Source organism: Lethenteron reissneri, chromosome 25 (genome assembly GCF_015708825.2).
Source record: "Lethenteron reissneri isolate LAM-NWPU_2019-01 chromosome 25, ASM1570882v1, whole genome shotgun sequence".
NCBI classification, from domain to species: domain Eukaryota; kingdom Metazoa; phylum Chordata; class Hyperoartia; order Petromyzontiformes; family Petromyzontidae; genus Lethenteron; species Lethenteron reissneri.
This window is the reverse complement of record NC_083803.1, coordinates 1484789-1511765: the sequence shown is the minus strand read 5'-3', so window position 1 is coordinate 1511765 and position 26977 is coordinate 1484789. Positions and strand designations below refer to the sequence as shown.

General features: G+C 44.6%; 1 protein-coding gene across 1 annotated transcript; it reads right to left on the bottom strand.

Moving 5' to 3' along the window:
* Positions 1–38: 38 nt before the first annotated feature.
* Positions 39–26320, bottom strand: LOC133346984 (steryl-sulfatase-like). Its single transcript, XM_061558846.1, has 10 exons — positions 26125–26320; positions 18044–18204; positions 17619–17740; positions 15755–15877; positions 14461–14884; positions 11471–11607; positions 10657–10794; positions 8656–8818; positions 7761–7882; positions 39–6760 (listed from the first exon to the last, which is right to left on the bottom strand). The coding sequence occupies exons 1-10, from the start codon at positions 26278–26280 to the stop codon at positions 6399–6401; spliced, it is 1908 nt and encodes a 635-aa protein (XP_061414830.1). The 5' UTR covers positions 26281–26320; the 3' UTR covers positions 39–6398.
* Between the last annotated feature and the right edge of the window lie 657 nt (positions 26321–26977).

Below are 26977 nucleotides of genomic sequence, written 5' to 3'. Positions count from 1 at the left end.
AATAAATAATTATACGCAGCAACAAAGGGGATTTTGTGTCTTTATTTATTTCTTCAGCACTTGAGACAAAAGGTAAGTCTAATTTATGCTTCTACATTATGGTAAAATAGACATTTTTCAGTGATTTCCCAGATATTGTATCGATTTCCAATTTATTTCAACCCCAGCAACCGAAAGCAGAAGATAATAAAGTATCAGGGCAGTGAATTTGGACAAATTGAAGGTCAGTTATATACAGTGCTACAGTGACACGAAGTGAGGTGTTTTATGACGTAGTTTTGGGCCGTCTATAAATGACGTCACGCAATTTGTCACACATCGTCACAAATGTCTGACCCCACCCCCACCGCCAGGTGCGTGACGTCATTTAAGGACGGCCCCTCTTGTGCAAGCATCCCTGCCATTAATACAGTGCTACAGTGAACTGCAGTGCAGTGTTTTATGACTTCGTTTTGTGACAGATTCACTGCCATTAATACAGTGCTACAGTGACATGCAGTGAAGTGTTTGAAGACGTACTTTCGTGCAAGATTCACTGCCATTACATTTCCAGAAGATACAATTATACTCTGCTAATTTTTTTCGTAAATATTACAGCTTCCGTCCTAGGACGAGCAAAGAAGCTCGTCAAATATAAATGGTACGTATTGCCCCTTGTGCGAAACATGGAGCTTAAATGTGAATTTAACTCTCCGCTTTAGAGTACCCAGTGGCTTACAAGTATAAATATATATACCGTACTGGAGATTGTGGCAAATATACGTTTTTTGTGAGGAGAGGGATAGATCCTGGGCAGGGGTCTCCTGTCGGCGAGTGCATCGCTGGCGTGAGCCGCACCCCGAGGCAGCACGGGGACCTCTCCCTCACCATAAGCAAAGCTCCGTGCCTCAGCACCTGCAGCCTCGCAGGAGACCCTCGTTTGCAATCCCCTTGCATGCGGCATCGTCGGCTCGCACAGCGTACGTTGCGTTTTTCAAGGGTTTACATAACAGCCATGGATGAACACCGCATGCTTAATTAACCACACTGGTAAAGAGAGCTTCCCCGGATGAGGCAGTATTTAAGACCAGGATTAAAACTATTTCCATTGGCCCAAGTGGTTCATCGACAAATCTCCGTTAATGGTACAGCAGCTGCTGCAGCTGCCCACAGATCGGCCTTCGAATGTACGGAATGTGCTTTTTGTAAAATTCCAGGGCTTCCATCCCTCTGGAGATGGAGAATGTGTTTCTGCGTTCTTTAAATTATGCAGAAATTCCCGCTATAAACCTTTTTAACACTCGAACCACAAGAGTCTTTCAGAGTCTTAAAAGTGAAATGCAAAGTACAAGGTGAAGTTAACATGATACTACCAGACTCCTATATTAAAGGCCTTGGTTACACTTTCTCATCACGAATTAAAAATGTAAATGAGAAATGGAATAATTGTAATTATGACTGGTCAATTATAATTATTTGAGAAAATATTGACATATACACGGCGGTTTTCACGTAAATAGACTGCGTGATACTGTAATGCAGTGGTTATTAACCTTTACTGGAGCCTGCACCCCTTTGGTTCTCCATCGTAAATTGTTAAAAATAAATACATAGGGTTTTATTAAACAAAGTAATTGCAAATCTTGACTAAAAGCTTTCGTGACTGCAGGAATTCATATTCTTAGGTCTTTCGGTAAAGTCACGTAGATAGCTTCAAAGAAAATAAGAAAAAACTACATTTCGATCGCAATACAAGCAATCGTCATCAGGAGAAAAAATAGCGGGAAAGCTGCTGAGGCAGGATGTTTTAAAGGTTTGAAATGGGTGTAGCCCAAGGGTCATATTTGAAGTGGGCGGGGCTAGTGATGTTAAAGTGAAAATGTGCATGTCAATGTAAGATCGCAGAGCCACCGCCACATCGAGGAAAACGAGCAACGGTGGCTGTGCTAGTGAGACATTTTACCTGTTAATGTAAAGACATTTAACCTGTTAAAAAAACTCAGTTTTATGTGTTTGTATGCATCGTAACAAAAACTTGAAGTCGTTTTTTTATGAACTGAGGCTGGTTACACAAAATAATAATGCCGACGTTCACTTTTATTTTTGTATAATTCCAACAATTTGCATTCAAAGCAGGTGTGCAAACATCATCCACGCCACTACACAGATTTGACAGAGTGCAAGAACTTCACTACCATCATAGCTTGCATATGTTTCCTAATGCAATAAAAATATATATGAAGTTCACATTTGCAAAGGTTCACATTCTGGGATACACATGGGAGATTACCCGTTACAAGATTGGTTACTTAAAACAAGAGTAAAATAAAGAGAAAATTGGCATACAGATATCTTCAGTTGCAGCCATTATCCCGCATCAGTTGCAGTGGTCAATCCTATGGCAGCTAAAGGCAAGGTCAAGAGGTCATAGTGAATACCATTGATGCCACCACACCAGACTATCGCCATTTTCCTTCTACTAGATCCCTCAGCTGTAGCCGAGTAAACACTGAACTTCCCAAATAACGTAACAATTGTTTAATAACTGTGCCTTTAAAGGGAAACAGATATGGTTTGCTAATTTTCCTAAATCTGCCTTTAGTGTCCGAGTGGCTTTAGGTATTCCCTTGGTTGCCGACTCCTGGGTGCCATTCCAATACACGTCTCTTGTAATGTGCCCACGTCATCTACTCAAGCACAACCTCGAGCATGCCAATGGCTCCCACAACAGAGCAGTGGCAACCCAAGGCAATCACACCATCGCCAAAAGCAGATGTGCACAAGGAGTTCAATGGAATCCACCACAATCACTGGGAGAGGGGGTGGCAACTGCAATCAGCCACCACCCACTACACCGTGACACGAGCGCCAATAAAAGGTGTCAACATCTTCAGTGCCGTACATGACGACCATGGTTACGTTTGAGTCTGAGTCGCCACCCTTACTGAAGTTGGTCTCTCGTGAGCGTGCCACGGCGCCTTCATCTCGACTCCTTTCTCTGCTCCACATACGCGCTCTGACTCAACGATGCAAGCGACAAAATTCTGCTGTCTGTGCGCCTCTGCAAGTTTCTGCTTGTCACCACTATCTGTTAAGCATTAAATCTGCATTGGCAATTAGCAGTTTTAAAACTAAAAATTGTATTTGCGTCAATATAATTATATAATGTGTTTTTCAATTGAAATCAGTCATTTGAGCTAAAACAGATAAAAGCTAAAATTAACTCGGGCCCCATTTAGATCATTTCACGAGCAGCAGAATCATCTTCCCCAGTTTGACAGGCATTGGTGGTGCAATGATGTTGGGGTGATTGGTCACCATGTCATGACGCATGGTTACTATATCACTAGCTCATGCTGTCGTCAAAATGTCTCTTTAAAATAAGCTCGGTGTTCCCTACAAGTTTTTTCATTAACTTTGACACTCATTCTACAAATCATTAAAGGAACACCATTCCAGATACTGGCCACAATTGCCAAGATGTGCACTCACACTTAACATTGACAGAAAAAATGTCTACATCTGATTGGGACATTGTAGATAACATGACAGCCTCGTCAGCCGCGTCAATGTCAGCTAAATGCAAAGATAACTTGATTTCCAAGTTCAACCTCCTCTCCAAGAAGAAGCCAGATCCAGACACTGAAAAGTTAGATGGTGACAAGATTGTTATCAATCAGAGCAATCGATTCTAGCTAAAGGGTTGAATTTCGCAGTTACCCCTAAACACATTCCAGTTGATGATATCATTGCCCAGGTCGACGTAGCCCTTAAGGGTTTGGGACACATTTCTGCAGATGTAGCAAGATCCGAAATCGCTGCAATACTCAAAAACGCTAAGACACCTATTAGCAAGATCAGCAAGGATGAGCGCCTTGAACTCTCTCAACTAAAAAAGAGAGATGACATAGTCATCCTCTCAGCCGACAAGGGCAATGCCACTGTCATCTTGGACAAACCCACATACAATAACAAAATTCAGGACCTACTTAATGGCAGCTATACCAAAATCAATAGAGATTCTACCAACTGCCTGGTTACGAAAACCAACATCATCACTGATTCGACATCTTTAATCGAACCAACCAAGCGGCTTGCCTTAAAACCCTCTGCTGCTAGACCACCCAGATTTTATGGCTTACCAAAAATCCACAAAGAAGGCACACCACTCTGCCCTATCATCTCCACCATTGGCTCACCCACCTACAAACTGGCCCGATTTCTGTCTGAGACATTGCAGCCATTTACTGGTAAGACCACCTCAGCTGTACTTAGCTCACTTGATATCTCTCATTAAGGATATCTAACTATCTCCAGGTGATTTGCTTGTCAGTTTCGATGTGGTATCTTTGTTTACCAAAGTTCCTGTGCCTGACACCATTGCAATCATTGAAGATTTGGTCCAACAAGGATTGAATGCTGATGTTCCAGCCCTGGTTAGACACTGCCACACCAACACTTACTTCACCTGGCATGGAACATTCTACAAACAAGTTGAAGGTACCCATATGGGTTCTCCCTTATCTCCAGCTGTAACCAATGTTTTCATGGAGAAATTTAAGACAGATGCTATCCAGGAATCCACCCTACGTCATTCTTTTTGGAAGAGGTACGTAGACGTTCGTCATCTGACCACATGGCCTACCAGCTCTGGACCAATTCTTCAACCACATCAATTCCATACACCAAGCTATCAAATTCACCATGGAGGTGGAAAAGGATGGCAAGTTACCATTCTTGGATGTGTAAATCGAAAAGAGACCTGATGGCTAAATGGGACACTCTGTCTACAGGAAAGCCACCCATACGGATGCTTACCTAAAACCTGACTCCCATCACCATCCATCCAAGAATAATTCCCTCATCAAAACTCTATACCACAGAGCTCGTTGTATTTCCGGCCATCACCACCTAGCCAGTGAACTGGAACACGTACACCAAACCCTCAAGAGGAATGAATATTCGGACTACACAATCCGTAAAGCTATCAACCCAACCGTGGGAAGAGAACCATCTGAGGACAAAATCAAAACCATCACCTTGCCATACAAAGCAGGGGTCACCAAAAAGTTTTCCAAAATCATGAGCCAACACAAGATCCAGGTACGATTGAACACAGTACATAAAATTCGTGATTTCATCCCTTCTGTGAAGGATGCCATCCCCGACATACAACACCCCGGTGTCTACAAACTAAGCTGTGTCTGCGGCAGCAGTTACATTGGGGAAATTAAGCGACATGTCTCGGACCAGGTCCGTGAGCATAAGGCAGATCTGAAACACGGTAGGACCAATACCGCAGCCATGGCTGATCATTATTTTAACGCTGTGGGCACACACGAAATTGATTATGCCAAGACAAAGGTACTCTGTAAACCCACTGGCTATCAACAAAGATTTGTTCATGAAGCCATCCAGATATATAAACACAGACACAATTTCAACTGAGAAGATGGGTACAAACTGAGCAATCATTGGAAGGACGTTATTAACCTGTTTAGATCATAACTGGCTATGATGTTCCTATCCTACCGAGCAGTTATTTTAGATTATCTGAGTTACATTCACTAACACAGCCACCGTTAGCTGCATTAGTAAGTGGCGGCTTGCCATTCTTTTCCACCTCCATGTGGCCACTGCGCTGTCTTACATTGACATGCTAATCTCTCACAATACAATGGCCACCCCCCACAGCTCCCTAGTACCTCCCCCACATTGGGATTAGCTGCCCCGCCCATCTCTAAACCATTTGTAAACAGCTCTTTGATTGGTGTAGACCTACTGCATGTTACGGAGACCTCTCCTACATTAACATTAGCTGCCCCGCCCATCTCTAAACCTTTATAAACAGAAACAGCCTGCCTCGGCAGATTTCCCCCTCTTTTTTCACCGTTGCGATCGAAACGTCGTGATATTGTTATTATTTTGATTATTTTTTTTATCTACGTGGCTTTACCGAAAGACCCAAATAATATGTGCACAAACAGTAACTCTTTGAGGTACAAATGTTTAATAAACCCGTTTGAGAAAACATCTCTCAAGAGTCATATAAGACTGCCATCGAAATGACTGAAAATATCCACTGTCTCCATCAGCAATGGTCAATCCACTGCTGGATGAAGGCCGCCCCAAGCCACCGCTACCTCACACGATCTTGTGATATAACAATCCACCCAGCACCTGCACACACACACTGATTTCATTGCTCTATCTTCTCGGTGGACATGCTATAGGGCACGTTCCATTATAATAATAATAAACATTTGTAATGCACATTCTATCCTCGAATCCCAATACCTGGACAGCGGTAATATTGATGGTAAATGAAACAGCATGTTGTAGAGTATCAGTGCGTTTGAAGGAAAATGTGAAACTGATCAAACAAATTATTTTCATTAAATTCCCCTTCCACTGGCACGTTATTCATGCGGGAGGGTCACATCGTTGTCGCAGCCACACGATGGAAGAAAGCCACAACAAGGCTGCAGCCAGGGCTTCCAGAGCAAGTTGTTTAAGGAGAATTGGCTGGGCACCGGCATGAGGCTCAGTTGGTGCGAGGACACGGCCCTCTGGACCACAGCCAGCACCTCCTGGACAGCGGCGCTTGTGACGGCCAAAGGGGAGCTCTCTGAAGGATCGCTTTGCATCTCGAAGACCAGCGGGGGGTCGTGTGTCTGCACAAAGTTGCCGTGGCAGTGGCAAATGACCGTGTTGTAACACCCATTGCTTCCGGGAGGAGAAAATACCGGCGAGAAGAAATGCACCTTCCAAATGAGCTGGCCTGTTAGGATAAATAATGAACGTGAATGTTAGGCGTGAAACTTAAATAACTTTTACATAAAGTGGTGAATCCTTTCTACAGAGCAACACCACATTTACTCAATTACACGATCTTAGATGGTGCAAGGGGTAAGTAAAAATGGTTCAACCGTTGCCATTCATTAAAAAAACCCGCACATTGAGGCGATAATGATGGAGTGTACATATATTGCTCTTTCCTTTCCACATGAGACAAATTCTGGCATATTCCCATCTAATCATCAAAATAAAAAAATTCTGTATGCGTTGTAAGTTTTTTGGTTTTGTCTTTGAACACCGAACCTATTGAAGGCCGACAAATGAATGAGGCTTCCAGGCAGACGGATCAATATAGAAACTTGGCAAAACCAATGCATGCGATTTTTAGATCCTCACTTTACAAGTGAATATATTTTATCATCAGCCAAGATCAATCCACTGCTGAATGAGGCCTCCCCAAGTCGTCATCTCTTACAGCACTTCAATGTATAAATCCCACCGCGCACATGAGACGATTTCATCGCTCCCATTTCCTCGGTGGACATCCCCTCGGATGCGTTCCCCTCCTTGGCTGCCACCCCAACGCTGTTATCGACGATCGGCCATCGAGCAAAGACGGTGGTCACCGCATCGCGCGCTTTCAGATGCGCTTCTGCGGCCGTCTGGAACGCTCTTCCTTTCGATATTAGGAAGCCACCGGGAGCTATGCACATTAAATTAATATCGACTGCACACTCGTTTCTTTATAACTTTTTTCTTTGTTGTCCTTCCCTGACACGTCCAATTAGTATGGTTGTCTACAATCGGTGTGAAAGAACTTCAACATACAACAAACATCCCTACGGTCTCTCAGCGTAATTTCTGTGGCGTGCATCTCTCCACGCTTCTTCGCACTCTTCAGTTTGCGTTCCATTTTTTGGGCCGTTATTGCCCGCGATTTCCGAACCTCGCGTTCACATGAGTGGCTGCGAATGCTGACGTACTGTCACGAGGCACCCAGCGCACGGCATTGAGATGTGTGCCGCAGTAGTGGAAGAGAAACTCGTGCTCCGAGTAGCTCTGATTTCCCAGCAGCAGGGGCAACAAGTCCTTCCCATCGATCACCCTGCACAATGTGGAATGTGTATGCAATAAAGAGATTAGACACGGCAAGGCATGGGGAGCAGTAGCATTGCAGGTTAGTAACGTGCGTGACGAACCTGGCGACCCGAGTTACATAAAGCTCGTAGGGAATTAGAAATGCAATACATCACGGCCAACGCAACTTACTGAATTTCCGATTCCCTACAAGATTTATGTAAATGGGGAAACGTGAATTCACATGAGATGCTACATGCGATCAAGAGCAGAGTTAATTCTGCTATTACTTGCGTAGGCCGTTTGGTACTCGAGGCTCTGTTCATTGTAAAAATTATTAAGTACATACACCAACCTCTACACCAACTTCTGCGCTGTCCCCCCCCGATCCAACCTTTACACTTCCCCTCCCTGCAGACTTCTGTGCCCCATCGACACATTTACCCACCAGCCGTCATTGGCTGCTACATTTAACTGATTCTTGGTCTCCTACAGGCAGGGATGCACCATTCTTGAGTACTGTATTCCACCCTCCATAATGTGATTAAACAATGGTGTAAAGTTTTCAACTGTGTACATATAGATGCAGAGCGCCTTGCAAATTACTTGCGTCAAAAAGTCAGACCTACAGGTACGTAATGTCCGCTTTGTAGCTAAGATTATTCTCTGGTCATCCTGCAAATACATTATTGGACACCTCCATGAAACAAACCAAGAAATTGTTATGAACTGGCCCGGTCACAAACATGACAATCGCTCAGCTCTTCAGCAGCCCTGAAATGGCCAGGAGGATAGGCTGACCTGTCCTGTGGTAGACTGGCTCCAGCCAGTGACAGCACCGTTGGGTATATGTCCATGAGACTGGTCGGCTGGTCCACTTGGACACTCGCAGGGAGTACTCCTGGCCATCGAAGGATTGCCGGCACACGAATTCCACCATCAAAACCACCCATAGACTTCCCACCTGCGGCACAGCACAATGAATTGGCGTTAGTGGCATCTTAACCGGTGCTAAATTCGCCCCAGCAGCATTACTCAACCAAGTCTCGAACTTCTGTTTTCGGAAGGTCCTGCTGCATGTGAGTAAACAAGTGCATGGAGAAAACTTTGGCACCAAAGTTGTGGGACAGCTCAGCCAGAAATATGATGAATGCACCCACAATTAATCACTTTTAGACTAAACTAAATACACGTCATTTCCATATGGCATATGAATAACTCGCATGCATTGGACAAAAAAAGTTTTCAAGCACATTTTCATATAATCATTTATTTATTCAATATTTATGTGCATATTATCTATAATGTATTGTTTTCCAATGCCGTATTCAGTCTGTAATTGCCTCCTGTTCTGCATGGGAGGAACTGTATAGATTTTTCGTAAGGCAGATGTAGATGCAGAAACAACAGCTACAATTTCACATTTAATAATTATTATTATTGAGGTGATCAATCCAGAAAACCGCGCCAAGAGTATCAGAGTGTATCATCATCGCTGTGATGTCTCCTTCGTATTTGTGGATCGGGGCATTGCGGTCTGTTCTGGATGACCACATTCGCACACTACTGGAGAGTTTTTAATTTTCCATTTGTGCATCCGGAATCCGCATCTGCCTTGGTTTGTGCGGCTGCGGGTTCGGGGAGGCCATGAGCTTCGCGGAAGATCTAACCGAGGGAATCTTCTGCGCTGAGTCTCTCACAAGGTATTTGTCAGTTCTTTTGAACTGTGTAGATAATACATTTTGATGATGACGTCTTCTGCAGGAGATCTAATTTCTCTGCCAGTAGCACTGATGACAATGTCCGCGTATTCCACCAGCACCATCTCCACAGCAGCGCGGTACCGGCTGGTACCAGCACGTTTGGTACACATAGCCCACTCGTGCGATCCGTGTACAGCCCGCAAATGTGCAGGGGACACACGAACCCTCTGGTCGAAAACTGACGCGTGTCAAGTGTCCACATTGTGGCCTTTTCTCTGACAAGGATTTGAAAGAGCCCCCAGTCTATTTTCTCTGTGGTAACGATCACGGTAGCTGGGTAGAGCGAGCGGCTCACAATCAGAAGGTAGTGTGTTCAAGTCTTGGTTGGGGGTTATCTCAACCAATCATCTCTCTGGGGCCTATAAAATATGTATCACCTTGTGGGTAAGTCAGTAGTGGTTGTTCTATGAATAAACTCACCACTGTCATAGCAACATACAGTTTGCAACACTGGCTCAGGGCAGTCAATGTGAGAAGAGCACTGCCTCAATGCTCATTTGAGCAAGAAATAACTTTGACCTTTTAAATGATCAACATGGGTGGATATTTGTATTTCATGCAATTAAGTGTATGCTTGTATATAAAGTTCATTGCCATTCTTGTGCATATTTGGTCTGTTGAAAAGAAGTTCAGCAGGGTGATTAAAGTTCACCGTGTTATATATTTAAACATTTATTTAAGTTCACAGCGTGGCACAGTGGGAACACTTGTGTCTAACAGCAGGAAGGGCCTCGGTTCAATATCTGACTAGGGCACCTTTCTACATGTGGTTAGTATGTTCTCCCCTGGTTCTGCATGGGATTCTTCTGCATTTCCTTCCACAGCTAAAACACACACAATGTAACTGGTATTGGCCAAACATCCCAATGCTGAAAAATTACCTGCATATTATTCAATCGAGATTACACACAGCAGCAACATCAATTGCGAATACTTAGCAGGACCCTCCTGAAAATGAATTGAGACTCACTGAAGCTTTCCTGGGTAAAAAAAGCTGAATAAAAAAAATCAGGATGAGCATTTATACTAGGGAACTTACCTCTATAAATACCATTCCATCCACCTTCCACATTTCCAGAGTCACTAATCTCTTCCAAATGTCCACCCTGGTCTGATGTAAAGTACACGAGGGTGTTGTCACTGAGTCCCAGCTTCTCCAGGTGGTTCACTACCTCACCTGCAAAAAGACCCAACAGGAAATTATTGTTTACAACAGTATTGGAAAGACTGGTGAATTACTGCCAAAACAATTGTAACAGTTTCAATTACAATAGGTTATGCACTGGTATGTCTGATTATAAATGGGACTGATCAGGATTCAAATCGGATCCGGGGCTCTTTTCATATCTGCCAAATTCACACCCAAAGAACAGAAAACAAGTCTACTCATTTTTAATCGATGGCAGGAATTTTCGGATCAACATTTAGTACCAGGGAACAAGTTGAAATAATGGTGCAGGTTTCTTAAATCCCACCACCTCTGTCCACCCAGAAATATAAACGGGTATGTAACAGTAGACCAGAAGTTCTCGCACAGTGGGGTCGTGTGAGTACTCCCAGCTCGTCCAAGACGTCTGGCCACCATGGCAGAGAGAATTACACGTACGTATGTCTAAGGATAATTGGTAATAAAAAGTTGGCCATACATTTTCCAATACATTTTCCAATAAATTAACTTGGTTAAAAAGTTGTTCAATTCAAATGTAACGAAACATCAAACAAAAGTACAAGTTCGATTTTTTAAAATATTTAAAACGTCTATATAATTATAATTGTGCCAATTACCAAGTGTTACGCGAGCATTTCCAAATATACACATAATACATCTACAGGACGATGGAAGTTTCGCATACCAACCGCCCAGTCCATCTCGTGCACGTTGTCGCCGTAGAAACCGTGCTTGCTCGTTCCGTGGAACCGCTTGGCGGCGAACAGCGCCGTGTGGACGTGGACAAATGACAAGAACAGCATGAAGGGCCCATCGCGATTCCTGGGACAGCACAAGCAATTAGTGCCATAATATCATTTAGCTTGACACGGAACAATTCTGATCAATGTAGCGCCTTACATGTGCAGCGGTCACATAAGCTCGAGGTGTCCAGACGTGACATGTCGTAAAGGAATGAGAGTGACGTCATGTGTCGGAAGCATGCCCAACGCATGCTGTTTCGTTGTTTCAGGCCAATCCCGTGCTCGCTGGTCTGTGCTGGTGATTTTCAAAGCAGGGCTGTGAAGTTTTACTCGAAGTGAGCGGTAAGCAAGCAATAAGTGTGCAGAAAACTGTGAGCTATGAGCTGTAGGATGTGGCAATGTTATCCTACCACAAACTCATGAAAGGGAATTATATTTGAATGTTAGTGTTGTCCTTTTTATCAGTAACATCGAAGTCAAAAATAATCAACAAATCATCACAATCATCATTATAATCCCCACCCCTAATAAAACGTAGTGCCTGCAACTCCCAATGCAAACCCGAGCACCAATCTTAGCTCGCATTAAACTGCCTATATTGGGTACACCACAATTAGTCGGTGGGCAGGTCTGGCACGGTGGGATAATGTATGAATAGCCACTGATTTAAGTGTTCACAGGGACACTTCATCATGTTGGAGGTGGATCAATGAGTGAATGGTGAGTGAGCGATGAAGAATAAGAAAATCAGTATGTTAAGTAGCAAGAGAGAACATTTTGAACAATGCACTGCAGTAAACATGCAAATGAACATGAATATACAGTACATTGGTGTATCCTGAGTGTAACATGTCCAAGATTATTTTATAAAAAGGCAGAATATGGGAGAGAGATGGTAACATGAATTACATTGATCACTGAAGTTAAGTTTTGATATGGATTAATAAACGGCCAATAGGCTGTTTTATATAACAGGTCAGGCTTAGTGCTATGTATTACATTGTGAGTTGGTGCCACCATGGTATTGGTACGGGATGATTATGACAAAAATTATGAAGATCGTGTGATTATGGTTGATGTTGATAATGTGGCCGATGTGTTATTCACGATGCTATATAATTAGCCACACGGGAAAGAGTCAGGTGGCTCGTTCACTTGCAAACTTGTGGCACCTGTAAGGGTGGGTAGTGATAAGCAATCATGGGCATTGGAGAACACATTAAACAAAGTGTTGGATTTAGGAGCATGGTCATTTGCAGACTTGTGTATTTATGTATTTTGAACTTCTTTCGCATTCTACGTAGCCAACCGAGGAGCAGGAGAAGGACAACAAACTAAACAATAAGCAGTTCCAAAGAAATGCGTTTTCTATCTTGGTGTAGGATGGCAGGGATTGCTAAAGCACAGAGGTGGTCTATACGAAAGCTACATTTGTGTCAATTAATAAGCCAAGAACGTGTCTTTGCATTATGGATGACAGCAAGACTGCAGCACTGCCTTCCAAACAAAATGTTCCATGAGCTGCTATTATAGAACAGATGCTGCCAGAGGAGGGATTACTGCAGTAAAACTCTGTAAATGATATGACCCACCATCAAAGTTTGTGCTTGTAAATAAAAAAGGAGCTTTTTTTGGCGGATTAATGTAATGTTTTATAGGCTTCCCGTTATTTTCAGTTTATGTCATGTGAGATGTATTGTTATAAGACGATGCACACAGTGTTTGCCCCCGACTGCCTTATCTACGAATATCAGTCTTGTGCTTCATAGGAAGATCAAAAGAAAATAGTCGTTTTGCAGGAACAAAGCTGGTTTAGAGTGGATTATTTTTGATGAAACGTTCGCCATTGGGAAGGCCAAAGGGTGAGGGAGCACGATGGGCAGTGGCATGAAACAATACGGATAGGAAATGGGCTGTGGGCAGGAGAAATATTGTTCTTATAATGGGGTAGGAAACGGATGTTGAAATGGTCAGCAATGGTTGAGAGTGAGGAGAGGGGCTGGCTACGTACGGTGCGAAAAAATGTTCAACATACATACGTATGTGGAATGTCAAAACTATTTTAAACTAAACTCCGTGTGGTAGGCCAGCCGTTTAGAGGCAATGGGCGGTCGGTAAAGGGGTGTCGGATAGGAGACAAAGGAAGAGGGCGGCACTATTCGGGATGAGGTAAAGTACAGTAACTTTAGTGTCCATGGAGGTATGAGGTAAAATACATCGCACACAAACTTATCTGTGGCTAATGTGCATCACATACCTCAACAAATTTTACATAAAGCTTGTTGTGTTTTAGTTTATGACCTGCTATAATATAATAGTCTGCTGCTGAATGAAAGCATCCCCATGCTTTATCATGCTGGTCAGTGTGGGTTGATGAATGGAGGACCCAGCAGTGGTACAGATAATCATTCACCACTGATGCGAGTCGCGAATTGAACTCTGGTCCCCAGGTTCATAGAACTGTGCTAAACTGCTGTGCCACTTTGGTGAAGTATGGCAAAACCCCAATACCCATCGGCATGCGGAGGCCATTATCCAGGAAATAGTTTGATAATATTGTATCAGGTCAGGAGTTAAACCAAAACAGGTTTGGGTTAATTTTGTTAATTATTACCACATAACTATCAAGGTAGATATTTTCATCATACTAAAGAGCATTAAAAATATGCCAACTAAAATTACAATTATATTTAATTCAGTTATAACAATGTGTTCATTCACAAAGCCACACCTTTATGGGAACACACCGACTTTCAAAAGAAGGCTCGGAATGACCAGTGACATGACGAAATTTCAGGCGCATTTTTTGTTGCATATTCGAATTTTGCATTTATAAGCACAAACCAACATCCTAAATTAGTTATAGACACCAGGTGCAACTCGGAAGTAAAGGACGTTGATGTAAACCGGGTAAAAAAAAACGGGTATATACCTGTCAATGTAGCCAATGGCTTGGGAAACAATCCTCTGCGTAAGGTTTTCAAACACAATCGGTTGTTGAATGACCTCGTGGTTCAGCATCAGAATGCAGTTTAGCATCCGTGAGTGACTCATGACAAACACAACAAGTCCAATGACGCTCACCAAAACTACACCGAAAGTGAACCATATGATTCTCGGGATGCGCACAAGCCCTGCCCAATGGGAAAGGAGCAGGGCAAGCAGAAGTGGCAGGGAGTAGGTAGCAAAATGTATGACTAATTTGTAGCTTCCTGCGATGATCACACTGCCTTCCCCTTGCTTGCAGTCCCGTAGGTTTGTCATCGGCATTCCATAGAAATAGTCAAATCCATGGCTCAGCGGGTGATGGCAGTGATCTCCTGCCACGTCACAGTTCAGCCCCTGGTGCCACTTTCCTACAGCAGAGAATTGAGAGACGCGGCGAGTTTAAAATACATGTCTGCATATTGAACATTAAAAACAGCGAAGTATTTCTTGTTTTGAAAAGTGTAGACCTATTGTGAGCCTAATCACCATTGGCAACGCGGATGAGAATGCGCGAACCAATTGACAGTTGAATTTAATGACAGCAGGTTGTATTGAAGTAGGGCAGTCGAGAGTAATGCTTTCCGGAGTATAGCAATAGACACGATGCAGAAACGCCGTGAGGACAGTCTACAAGGAAACGCAGTTGCCATGGCGAGACGAGGAGAGGTGAGTAATGCCAGTGGGTTGACAGACTGGTGGAGTCACGTGAAATACTTGACAACAGCATTGCCCATAGAAGTATATGCTTAATGTACAGGGTAATGTATGATGGACTTGGTTTGCACCGTATGGGGCAAAGGAATGGCAATTAGAGGCAAGAGGGGATGGATTATGAATAATAATTCTGCACTGGATTCCATTCAGAAGTCCCAGTGTTGACCGATGCACTTGGCAGCAGCAGTGCCATGATGCCTATACGTGCATTGTATGCCATGATGCCTATACGTGCATTGTATGACATGAATACCTTTAAAAAGCAATGACATTTATTTCACATGTAGGAAAGTGAACTTTTATTACTGCAATGATTACACTCATTGTGGAGATTAATTCCTGCACAACCCTCGTCAATGCAGGCCGGTGAAGGCAGGGAGCATAGAAGTACAGTCTAACAAAGGCTTTTGCTGCACTGTTCTCTACTTCCCACCACATAATGCTACCCTGTGGATTTCACAACATGCTAGTTTCATAGGTTTTCTCCATCAACAAACTATAACCCTTACACAAAATTTACTTACCTATTATCGCAGTGGAATAGCCCTGCTCCTTTAACAATTTGGGGAATGTAATTTCACTTGAGGGAAGACCTCCAGAGTTGGCATTGAAAATGAAAACACGCAACGATCCCCTTGAAGCCATTCCTGCCATGAGATAGGAAAGACATTTGGCATTATTTGTATAATTAAAAACAACTCACCGTTATCTCAATAAAGTTATCACAACGGAATTTGCGTAGCTATTGTCTGTCAATAAAACATAAATACGTTGATAAACCAAAGGGCTGGTTCAATACAAACATTAAGCAAGCTAAAGCTACATATACAGTTAATCAGTTTGCAGGCCTTTGGAGACGTATTTTCCAGCAGCATTTGTTCAATAAACATTAAGCACTGGGCCAGTTTGGACTTTGAGGCTCATTATGAGGGTTCAATGCAGGCCTGGGACTGGCCATAGCACAGCAGTCCGGGCAAATGCCTGGTGGGCCAGTCCATTCCGAGGGCCGGTGGACCAGTCTGTCTGATTGCAAATGTGAAATACTTTAACTCCTCTAATGTGTACACTTCATTGCTTATTTGCGCTCTCAGTTGGCATTAAGTCCCATATTCGTCAGCCCCAAAGATTCTTCCTCACCGGCCCATTTGTTTTTTAGGACCTAGCCCAAATGGGACGTTGAGATCGCACAGCAATCTTGGTCTGTGTGTTTACAAACGCCTGGCCTGATTTTTATTCCCAGTTCATCACTGGTTCAGTGTCACTGGGCTACTCGTTGTTAAGGTGAGACGAGACCAGTTCATGAGTGAGTTGGATTGTGGCATTGCGGGGACTGCAAGGGATGACTGTGGTGTAGGGAGGTCGTCATCCAGCAGTGGTTTGAAATTCTTATCTTGTATAGATTTACATGCAAGGCGCTTTACAATTATGCAATTGTACGTAAGATAAGTGGTTAAAATAAAGAGTGGGGTTATTAAAGGTGGTGGCTGATGATGAAAAAGTAGGCCAAATATCCTCACGTAGGTCTCTCCAGAGCTCCCTCTTGTGCAGGCTCTTTCTGGCAGCAGAAGTATGATACATCAATTACAAGGTTGCTGCACCTTTAACTCCTTTGATTATTTGTACTCATGAGAAGCTGTAATACTTTTCTTTTTTGCCGATGGCAATATACCCAAGGAGATAGATGCCAATGTCGAGGTCTGCTAGCCATGAGAGGGTTAAAAGAGAGAGTTTATGTAGTTTTGCTAATTCTCCTCCGTTGAAGGAGCGGAGACTACAGTGGTTTAAACTCGATTCGAAGCTTTCGTGACTGCAGGAATTACTCTTTGGTTCTTTCGGTAAAGTCACGTAGAAATAAATTAAATAAATAATAGAATACGACGTTTCGATTGCAACACAAGCAACCGTCATCAGGTAGAACTAATTTTGAGAGAGAGACAAAACACAAACACGGAGACACACACAGACACACAAGCAGAGAGAGACAACACACAGACAGACAGAGAGACACACACAACATAGACACACGTGTCTACATAGACACACATGTCGTATTCTATTATTTAATCTATTTTCATTCTACGTGACTTTACCGAAAGAACTAAAGAGTACAGTGGTTTACTTTTTGGTCCATAAATTGGGTTGCATGGCCAGTCTCGCTGTGGTTTGTTTTTAGTTGTCCATTTGTGAAGATGTGCACATTGCCCTGTTGATTTAAACCAGAGAACCCGGACAAAAATCAACGCGACCACAGTGAGAACATATGAACTCTAAATATACAGCAGGTGTCAGGGTCGGGATTGAACCCACGACCTTCTGTATACCAGGACGAGGTAGTTAACATGTCACCACTGCAGCACCTGCTGGTAGTTAACACCTGGTAATGCTTACCAGAGCGGACAGGGTAACGCCCAGTGAGAAACGCCGCCCGGCTTGGGGTGCACAGTGAAGCAGCGGCAATGTGCTGAGTCAGCTTGACTCCTTCTTGGGCGAGTCGGTCAATATTAGGGGTCCTGTCAAAAAGCATATGGGGAAAGGTAACCCTCAAACATATCTCACTCCCAACAATTAGAGAGAACATGCATGGGTACATTTTTAAACGCATCTAGGAAAGAACCAGAAAAATAGCGAATCATTAAATACGGGCATTTACATCGGTGAAATACTTGTTAATAATCGACTGAAGTGATTTGTCGTGTTATTGGCGTAAAGTGAAAATTCCTGAAATCAATTCTCATGCGTCTGATATGAACATTTTAAGACAACTTAGTTCATTTCATTTTAAAGTAGCATTTGGTGGTGTGAAAATCTCTTACTTAATGGTGTGATTTCCATAACAGCCAACGTCCCCTATTCCCAGATCGTCGGCCATCATCAACACAAAATTGGGCCTGCGAGGGTGTGGGTCTGCATTGCCGATGGGGCCCATCAGCAGCAAGAGCAAGCCCAGAAGCATGATGCTCATGGTACCAAGAGACTGCAAAACAAAACGAGGCAATTGTCACTCATCGGCATTTAACTGCAGATGTCTCATATGTAATAACAAAACAAAAGGCATACTTGTCATCTGTGGTGGTTGTTAAAATATGTGATGATTACATTATTTGCCAAGTTACTAAGAATTCGTATATTTTAAAAGAACAAATAACCTGCAATTCTGTGGATTGTTGTAGATATCATGAAGGTAAAAGCATCTTCTTGTGAAAATGTTCATACTTTATCGTCTTCATCATACAGGGAGTGGCTGAGAATTTGTTTTATATTGCTCACAACAAGTTGGGGCTTACCAGGCTCTCATTTATGAAGTGAGATTGTTTTACTACAACGAGCTATAGTCATTACCAGTCTGAATTCCTCACCATCGGAATCGGTTTACATCAACCTATAACCCACTGAGGGTGCGGAGGGGAGTACGGTGGACACATTTTTAGAAGAATTTCCAATGTGACCCAAAGATCAAATCATGGGGGATTTCAACAGTCACAGTTGTATCGACACGCGTGTTGTACGTGTCTACATGTATGTGGTTGTGGGGAGAGGTAGTGCAGCGGTTAGCACGCTGCTCTACAAACCCGGCGACCCGGGGCGATTCCCACTCATGGTCAACATCAGTGACGATTATCTGAACCGGTCCTGGGCCTCCAGTAGGTCGACTCAGCCTCAAATAAATAAGTGTGCAAACATTGCCATGCCCTCGTGTGCTGTGCCAACCTTCATTAGGTATTCGCTAACATCACCTACCCCAACAGTCTGTTAAGGCTGTTGGGGTAGGTGAGAGATCACGGATGTATGTAAATGTGAGTAATGGCGGAATTAAGTCTACTCCTGACCACGCGTAGCATCTCACGTAAATGTACGTTCCCCTCTTTACGTAAAGCTCGTATGGAATCGGAAATGCGATAAATCGTGGCCTACGCAACTTCCAGAATTTCCGATTCCCTACGAGATTTACATGGCCATCCGTGCCATGAACTGTGCGTCATTGTGGAGGTCACGGATTGGGCGTGAAGGGGAGGCAAGACTTCTTCTTCATCTCCCAGGCGTGGATGACAACGAGGAGATTGTGAGGAGGAATCTCCTTGGCGGCATTTTTGTGAGATGAGCATGGTCATGCATGCACCAGGCTTCCACCAGCCTTCCCTGAAGCCTGCTGGGTGACCCTCTTATCCACGCAGCCTGTATCCACAGGGTCTAGAAACCTCAAGCTTTGAGTTCAACTGGCTGCAAGATTTGGTGGTACATGTTGTTTATGTCGTTTATTGTGAAAATTCGGTCACAGTCCCTATGATCACTGGTTCATTACTTTTATGGCTTTCTTTAGGTGATTTCGAAAGTTTTTTGGTTTGGCCATGTTTGTTTGTTGTAGTACGGAGTTAGACTGATGGCCTTAATCTAAGTTGTCTTGTGGTTGTTGTTGTTTGACTTGCATCCCACTGGGATTTTTGCACACAGCGTTGGTGTATGGCGCTTTTTCTGCAATATTTTGCTGTCTTTTCTTGGATTTTCTGATTGCACATAGTCACATAGTCACTTTAAGATGTTTTCTTGTTCATGTTTTTGCTTTTTGTTTGTTGCAGTTGCACCCGATTCAAGAGCTATACCTAATAAATGAAACTTGAAACCTGAACTGAGTCGCAGACGTACTCCTTGAAGGGAACACATTTATTGATACCAACACAAAGGGGTAACTGCCCTTAACCAGATAACAACCTATGGTGGTGGACCACCAGGCTAACTACAGCAATTACACTGGGAGTAGCTACAACGGACAGGACCCCGGTTTGGGTCCAGGTACTACACCCACATATACGGGGTGTCTGCGATGTACGCCGTGCCTCGCTAGGGCCGGCACCACACATCTATATGAATACGCAAGGATTTGCAGAAAATTCAGGTAATGGTTCACAAAATCTAAATATTAACTTTCAGCTAATGATTGAATTGTTGTTAGATATTTTACTGTGATAACAAGGAGACAGAGTTCTTCTTGATACAGTGAACCTAGCCATATGCACAAATATGCAGATAAGTCTCTTCTGATCTATATTAGTGTTTTTGGTCAGATATTTTTCATACATGCCAACGTATTGATGAAATTCTGGCTTGAGCTTTTTATCACGACTGAATTTCATCAGTCCGTTTGGACATATAAATAATTGTAAAAGTGTAGTGGTTCCAATCAGGGAGGCAGAGACTTCTTAGAGGCAACACGTTTATTTCACAATAAAGCCCTAACCACGAAGGGGTATAACTGCCCCTTCACCAGCTATCCTAGGGAGGTACCTCCTCTGGGCTAGCTAACCCTAGCTCACACGGGGTGGCTATCTCGGACCGGACCCCGGCTCGGGTCCAGGTCTTATAGTCGGGCAGGTCTTCTCCAGGAGACGGCTTCGGTCTTGATTCTTGCAACAGCCAGCCGGACCCGTTCAGGGCTCCGGCTGATATTTCCCGTGGCGGGGCTGACCCCGCCCCTAGCCACGCCCCCCTTCTCGAGCCTTCGAGAGGGTCCTGGTCCTGGTCCCGTGTTCCCCCAGTCCCCTCTTTGGGGGCCCCGGACCGGTACCTCCGGTCACCAGGCCTCCGGGTTCACGTGGAGTGCCATGGTCCCTGTGTACCCCTGCACCGTCCCTGGCACTCTCTGCACATGGAGTGCAGTGCCATCCATCCTTGATCAGCAATCTCAGCCGGCCCCCGCTAGGGCCGGTACTGCATTCCCACTGCAGTGATGTAGATGGTGTGAGCGGCGTGTGTCGTGCCTCACACAGGCCAGCTTCACACAACATGCAGTGACATCCACCGATGGCACTACAAAAGTCACAATCTTGTTGGGTGGTGAAAGGTTAATGACAATAATTTTTGTATAAAACTACCATGTGGCCTTACCCAAAAACAAATATGGATCATTGTATTGCTATGACAACTTACGTTTCAAGTAAATTGTCACTTCTATTTCGTATTCTAAATGTGTGCCCCACTCTCCTGGACTCCAGCCAGAGATGAGGTGAGAAACTTGCCACTGACTGGAAATAACATGAAGAAATCGTTTTCATGAATGAAATATAACACTTAAAGTACATTAAATATCATTGTAAGTGGGCTCTTACTTGGTAATGCTGACTATGCTCGAGAGTTAGATGAAATTAATCTCAATGAGAAGATGGAATTGACCCATCAAAGTCTTCCTCTATAATCACAATACTTTACTGATCTCGTCAGGGAGTATAAACCATCACGCAAACTCCGGTCATTCTCACAGCGGCTTTTGGCTAACCATCGAACAAAGATGGTCACTGCATCACACGCTTTCGGATGCGCTTCTGTGGGCGTCTGAAACACTCTTCCGTTCCAATATTAGCAAGCCACTGGAGCTATGCACTTTTAAATCTAGGTTGAAAACTAATTTCTTTAGAAGTTGGCTAGGTATGGTGCAAAACAAGTTCAACATACATATATACATATGGCCGATCGAGCCTCGTGTGCTTCATAATGAACTGAAAAGAGGGCTTCTTGTACACAAAGAAGCTCATGAGCAAATCGTGTTTATCAGGAGTGGTGTAATGTGCGCATTTCTGCAGTGGTGTAATTTCAGTGGTACTGGCACAACAACTGGGCAGACTTCAGTTGCTCTCCCAGCCTAGTCCAATTACTTGGCAACCCCAGCGTGATTACACTGACTTCAGATTATTATATACGAAAGATCAAATATCGTATTTGATTGTGTTGTTAAAATGTTTGTATGTCAAATATCCCCTGACATACAAGAAAAGTTTGGCATGCTCAATGATAAAGCTTTGCTTGTATTTTTCATGAAAGCTATGGGCTACGCTTGCTAATGATTAACTCGTGTAGATTATTACCATCTGACCTAGGAGCCAGCAAAGCCCCGTCTCCCATGTCATACAATGTCAACACTGCAGACGCCATGTTTCTCACGGAACACAGTATCCAGTCCAAGCCCAATTCAAATGCACAAACTAAAGTCCAGAATCTACACCAGACCCCTTCATGTGGCTCTAGATGCAATTCGGTCCAATTTTCATGCGCCGTCCAAGATGGCGGCGTCCCGCCGCGTGGTCTCCGTAGCATGCGTAATGACGGACGTCTCTTCAGCGCCCGCAACGGCGGACGTCGTCTCCGCAGGGGAACCCTCCGAGGCTCCGGCCCCAAACCTCTGCTCGTTACGCCCCGGCAATACTTCAGGTGGGCGCCCTGCCACCGAAGACGATGTGATGATCGACACCAGCTGGAGAAGCACCACCCGCAGTGAATCTAGCTGCTCCTCCACCCTCTTCCAGCCGTCTTCAGCCCGCTGTGGCGGAGATGCCGCAGCCGCGCCGCCCGCCTCCGGTGCGGCGACCTCACCAGCCGTGGTTCCTGTGACCGGGACCACGGATCCCGGGGTCAGCAGGTCCTGGGTCCCCGCATCCTCGTCGTCGGAAGACGCAACAGGTGGGTTCTTCTTCTTGAGATGCTTAGACATTTTTCACACTAGTAGAATATTCTTGTCTCTTCAAGGACCACTTCTGACTCCAATGTAATAAAAGACTTCCACGACGACTCTTGAATAGTGCTTCTTTATTAACTGAATTACTGTACAGTTCCACTTCTTCCCTCTCCGGGTTAATTTCCTTTTATCAACCGCCATGGACGAGGTGTTTTCTCCGTTCCACCGTCGAGGATCGCCACTCTCCCTCGATGATCCCGCCGCTGGCTGGCGGTGTGCCGGGGAGAAGAGGCGAGCTCCGCTGGGGATCCGCCACGTGGCCGATGGCGAGGAGAGGATGAGCAGCGACGCGGTCCGGACCCGAGGCTTCCCACACCGACCTCGAGTCCTCCCCTGCCTCTGCTTATATTCCTCCCAGCGGAGCTAAGCTCCGCCTCTAGCCACGCTCCCTTGTGGAACCTTCCCGATGGTTCCCGAACATCCCCTCCGGCTCTGCCCGTCACCTTTGGCCCAGATGTCATCCCCAATCAGGATTGGATATCGATTACCCGATAGTGTCCGTACAGTTACCCCCTGGCGCCCACTAGATTGCGCTCTCTCATTACAAAAACATTGTATTCAGGGGTATGTTGTACAAAGGTCCTTCATAAAGTCTGAACCAGACTCTTGGGGAAAGTGCTGTTAGCGATCACCTATTAAGGCTGGAACGTCACACGAGGGGGTGGGTGACTGGAACCACACTCGGCCGCCTTTGTCTTTCAAGTCGCGACAGCCAAATTTGCCTGTCGTCTGATGAAGCTAGTTGTAATTACTGGCGAAACGTTGTACTCAGATTATAAATGTTGTGGCTTTGCTCTCCAACACACCGGTGTGCTGTGCTCGTAACGAATTGGCACGTTCTGTTTACGTGACAAACCTTACAATTTGGCTGTGTTGGATGGTGTCGGGTGGTGGCGGGTTTACCGACACATTTATATATTTACACGATCTAACCCAAAAAACCTGTATTATGGATGATATTGGTTGCGAAAGCCGATAGGTTAAACTAACATTAAAGGAGGTAAGAGTAACAGAAAGGTAAATAAATTATCCAAAAACATACAAATGAAACTAAATATCCTCGATTCCACCAGGCGAAGCCCTCTGAGGTATTCACTTATTTTTTAGAAGCGACCTGTTCACAAATAATAACTCAACAAAGTGGCTTATCATTTGGACATTTATAGCAAAAAAATTATCTGAGCGCACACACTATCAACACCCTACCTACACACACTATCAACACCCTACCTACACACACTAGCAACACCCTACCTACACACACTAGCAACACCCTACCTGCACACACTAGCAACACCCTACCTGCACACACTATCAACACCCTACCTACACACACTATCAACACCCTACCTACACACACTAGCAACACCCTACCTACACACACTATCAACACCCTACCTGCACACACTAGCAACACCCTACCTGCACACACTATCAACACCCTACCTACACACACTAGCAACACCATACCTAGACACACTATCAATACCCTACCTACACACACTATCAACACCCTACCTACACACACTAGCAACGCCCTACCTGCCCACACTATCAACACCCTACCTGCCCACACTATCAACGCCCTACCTACACACACTATCAACACCTTACCTACACACACTAGCAACGCCCTACCTGCCCACACTATCAACACCCTACCTGCACACACTATCAACACCCTACCTACACACACTATCAACACCCTACCTGCACACACTATCAACACCCTACCTACACACACTATCAACACCCTACCTACACACACTAGCAACACCCTACCTGCCCACACTATCAACACCCTACCTACACACACTATCAACACCCTACCTACACACACTATCAACACCCTACCTACACACACTATCAACACCCTACCTACACACACATTATCAACACCCTACCTACACACACTAGCAACACCTTACCTGCCCACACTATCAACACCTACCTACACTCACTAGCAACACCCTACCTACACACACTTTCAACACCCTACCTACACACACTATCAACACCCTACCTACACACACTAGCAACACCCTACCTACACACACTATCAACACCCTACCTGCACACACTAGCAACACCTACCTACACTCACTAGCAACACCCTACCTACACACACCATCAACACCCTACCTACACACACTATCAACACCCTACCTGCACACACTAGCAACACCCTACCTGCACACACTATCAATACCCTACCTACACACACTATCAACACCCTACCTACACACACTAGCAACGCCCTACCTGCCCACACTATCAACACCCTACCTGCCCACACTATCAACGCCCTACCTACACACACTATCAACACCTTACCTACACACACTAGCAACGCCCTACCTGCCCACACTATCAACACCCTACCTGCACACACTATCAACACCCTACCTACACACACTATCAACACCCTACCTGCACACACTATCAACACCCTACCTACACACACTATCAACACCCTACCTACACACACTAGCAACACCCTACCTGCCCACACTATCAACACCCTACCTACACACACTATCAACACCCTACCTACACACACTATCAACACCCTACCTACACACACATTATCAACACCCTACCTACACACACTAGCAACACCTTACCTGCCCACACTATCAACACCTACCTACACTCACTAGCAACACCCTACCTACACACACTTTCAACACCCTACCTACACACACTATCAACACCCTACCTACACACACTAGCAACACCCTACCTACACACACTATCAACACCCTACCTGCACACACTAGCAACACCTACCTACACTCACTAGCAACACCCTACCTACACACACCATCAACACCCTACCTACACACACTATCAACACCCTACCTGCACACACTAGCAACACCCTACCTACACACACTATCAACACCCTACCTGCACACACTAGCAACACCTACCTACACTCACTAGCAACACCCTACCTACACACACCATCAACACCCTACCTACACACACTATCAACACCCTACCTGCACACACTAGCAACACCCTACCTACACACACTATCAACACCCTACCTGCACACACTAGCAACACCTACCTACACTCACTAGCAACACCCTACCTACACACACCATCAACACCCTACCTACACACACTATCAACACCCTACCTGCACACACTAGCAACACCCTACCTACACACACTAGCAACACCTACCTACACTCAATAGCAACACCCTGCCTACAATACACACGACAGTGACTGCTCACCCTCTGCATTGAGCACAACCACCCTTCACACGCTACAATGGGCTCACAACACCGCACTCGCAACACCGCACACGCAACACCGCACACGCAACACCACACTCACAACACCACACTCACAACACCACACACGCAACACCGCACTGACCGCTGTTCGTGAGCTCTGCACCGCGACTCTCCCCCGAGTTCCGTCCGGTTCACGTTGAGCAACTTTGTGACGCTCCTCACATTCCAGCGAATCCATTCCATTGATTCGCTTGTGTCGATCCATGCATCGAAAATAAGCGCCCAAGAAAGACATCATATCTTATTAAACACCGTACTTGGATACACGTGTGTGTGTGTACGATGGGAAATGTCACGTTTGGGCTCCCGGGATTAACGAGACTGAACAAGACAGTAACAAACTCGCTCACAAAATATATCGATTCTTAGCTGCAGTGGTGACTTCAGCGATGCGGTGCGAGAAGCACTGCCCCCTGTTTGGCCATCCCACGCCTCCTCCTGCGTTGAACCACAGCGTGCCCACAGCGATAATCTCCTCCCCACCCGATAAACAAAACAATACAACATTTTTAGTTAAAGCTTTCGTGACTGCAGGGATTCGTATTATTGGTTCTTTCGGTAAAGTCACGTAGAAGGGAAATAATAAAATAATAATACATTTATTGGTTTAAATTATTATTTGAATTATTTCCCTTCTACGTGACTTTACCGAAAGAGCCAATAATAATAATAAAACATTTTAAACTATTTTTTATTGAACCTGGGTAAGGCCCACTGAGCTGCTGGTTTATCTCTTTTCAGAAGCGACCTGTCTGTCTAACACAACTTATATCTCAGCAGCAGCCACATCCTCTGTGTAGACGCGTGCTTGTAAGTGTGGAGGGGAAAACCGGAGGACCCGGAAAAAAATAATAGAAAGCGTGTAAAAATATAATGAAATTTTCATTTTTAATGATAGAATATAGTATTGTCATCAGTATGACATAAGTATACCA

What these genes read in the sequence shown, in the direction of transcription:
- LOC133346984 (XM_061558846.1), bottom strand. Translation starts at nt 26,280, where the DNA reads ATGATGTCTTTCTTGGGCGCTTATTTTCGATGCATGGATCGACACAAG. An exon ending in GCGTTACCCTGTCCGCTCTG is followed by an intron (nt 15,878 to 17,618) that starts GTAAGCATTACC and finishes ATCTCATGGCAG; the next exon opens with GAATGGCTTCAAGGGGATCG. An exon ending in GCGCTGGGTGCCTCGTGACA is followed by an intron (nt 6,761 to 7,760) that starts GTACGTCAGCAT and finishes TTATCCTAACAG; the next exon opens with GCCAGCTCATTTGGAAGGTG.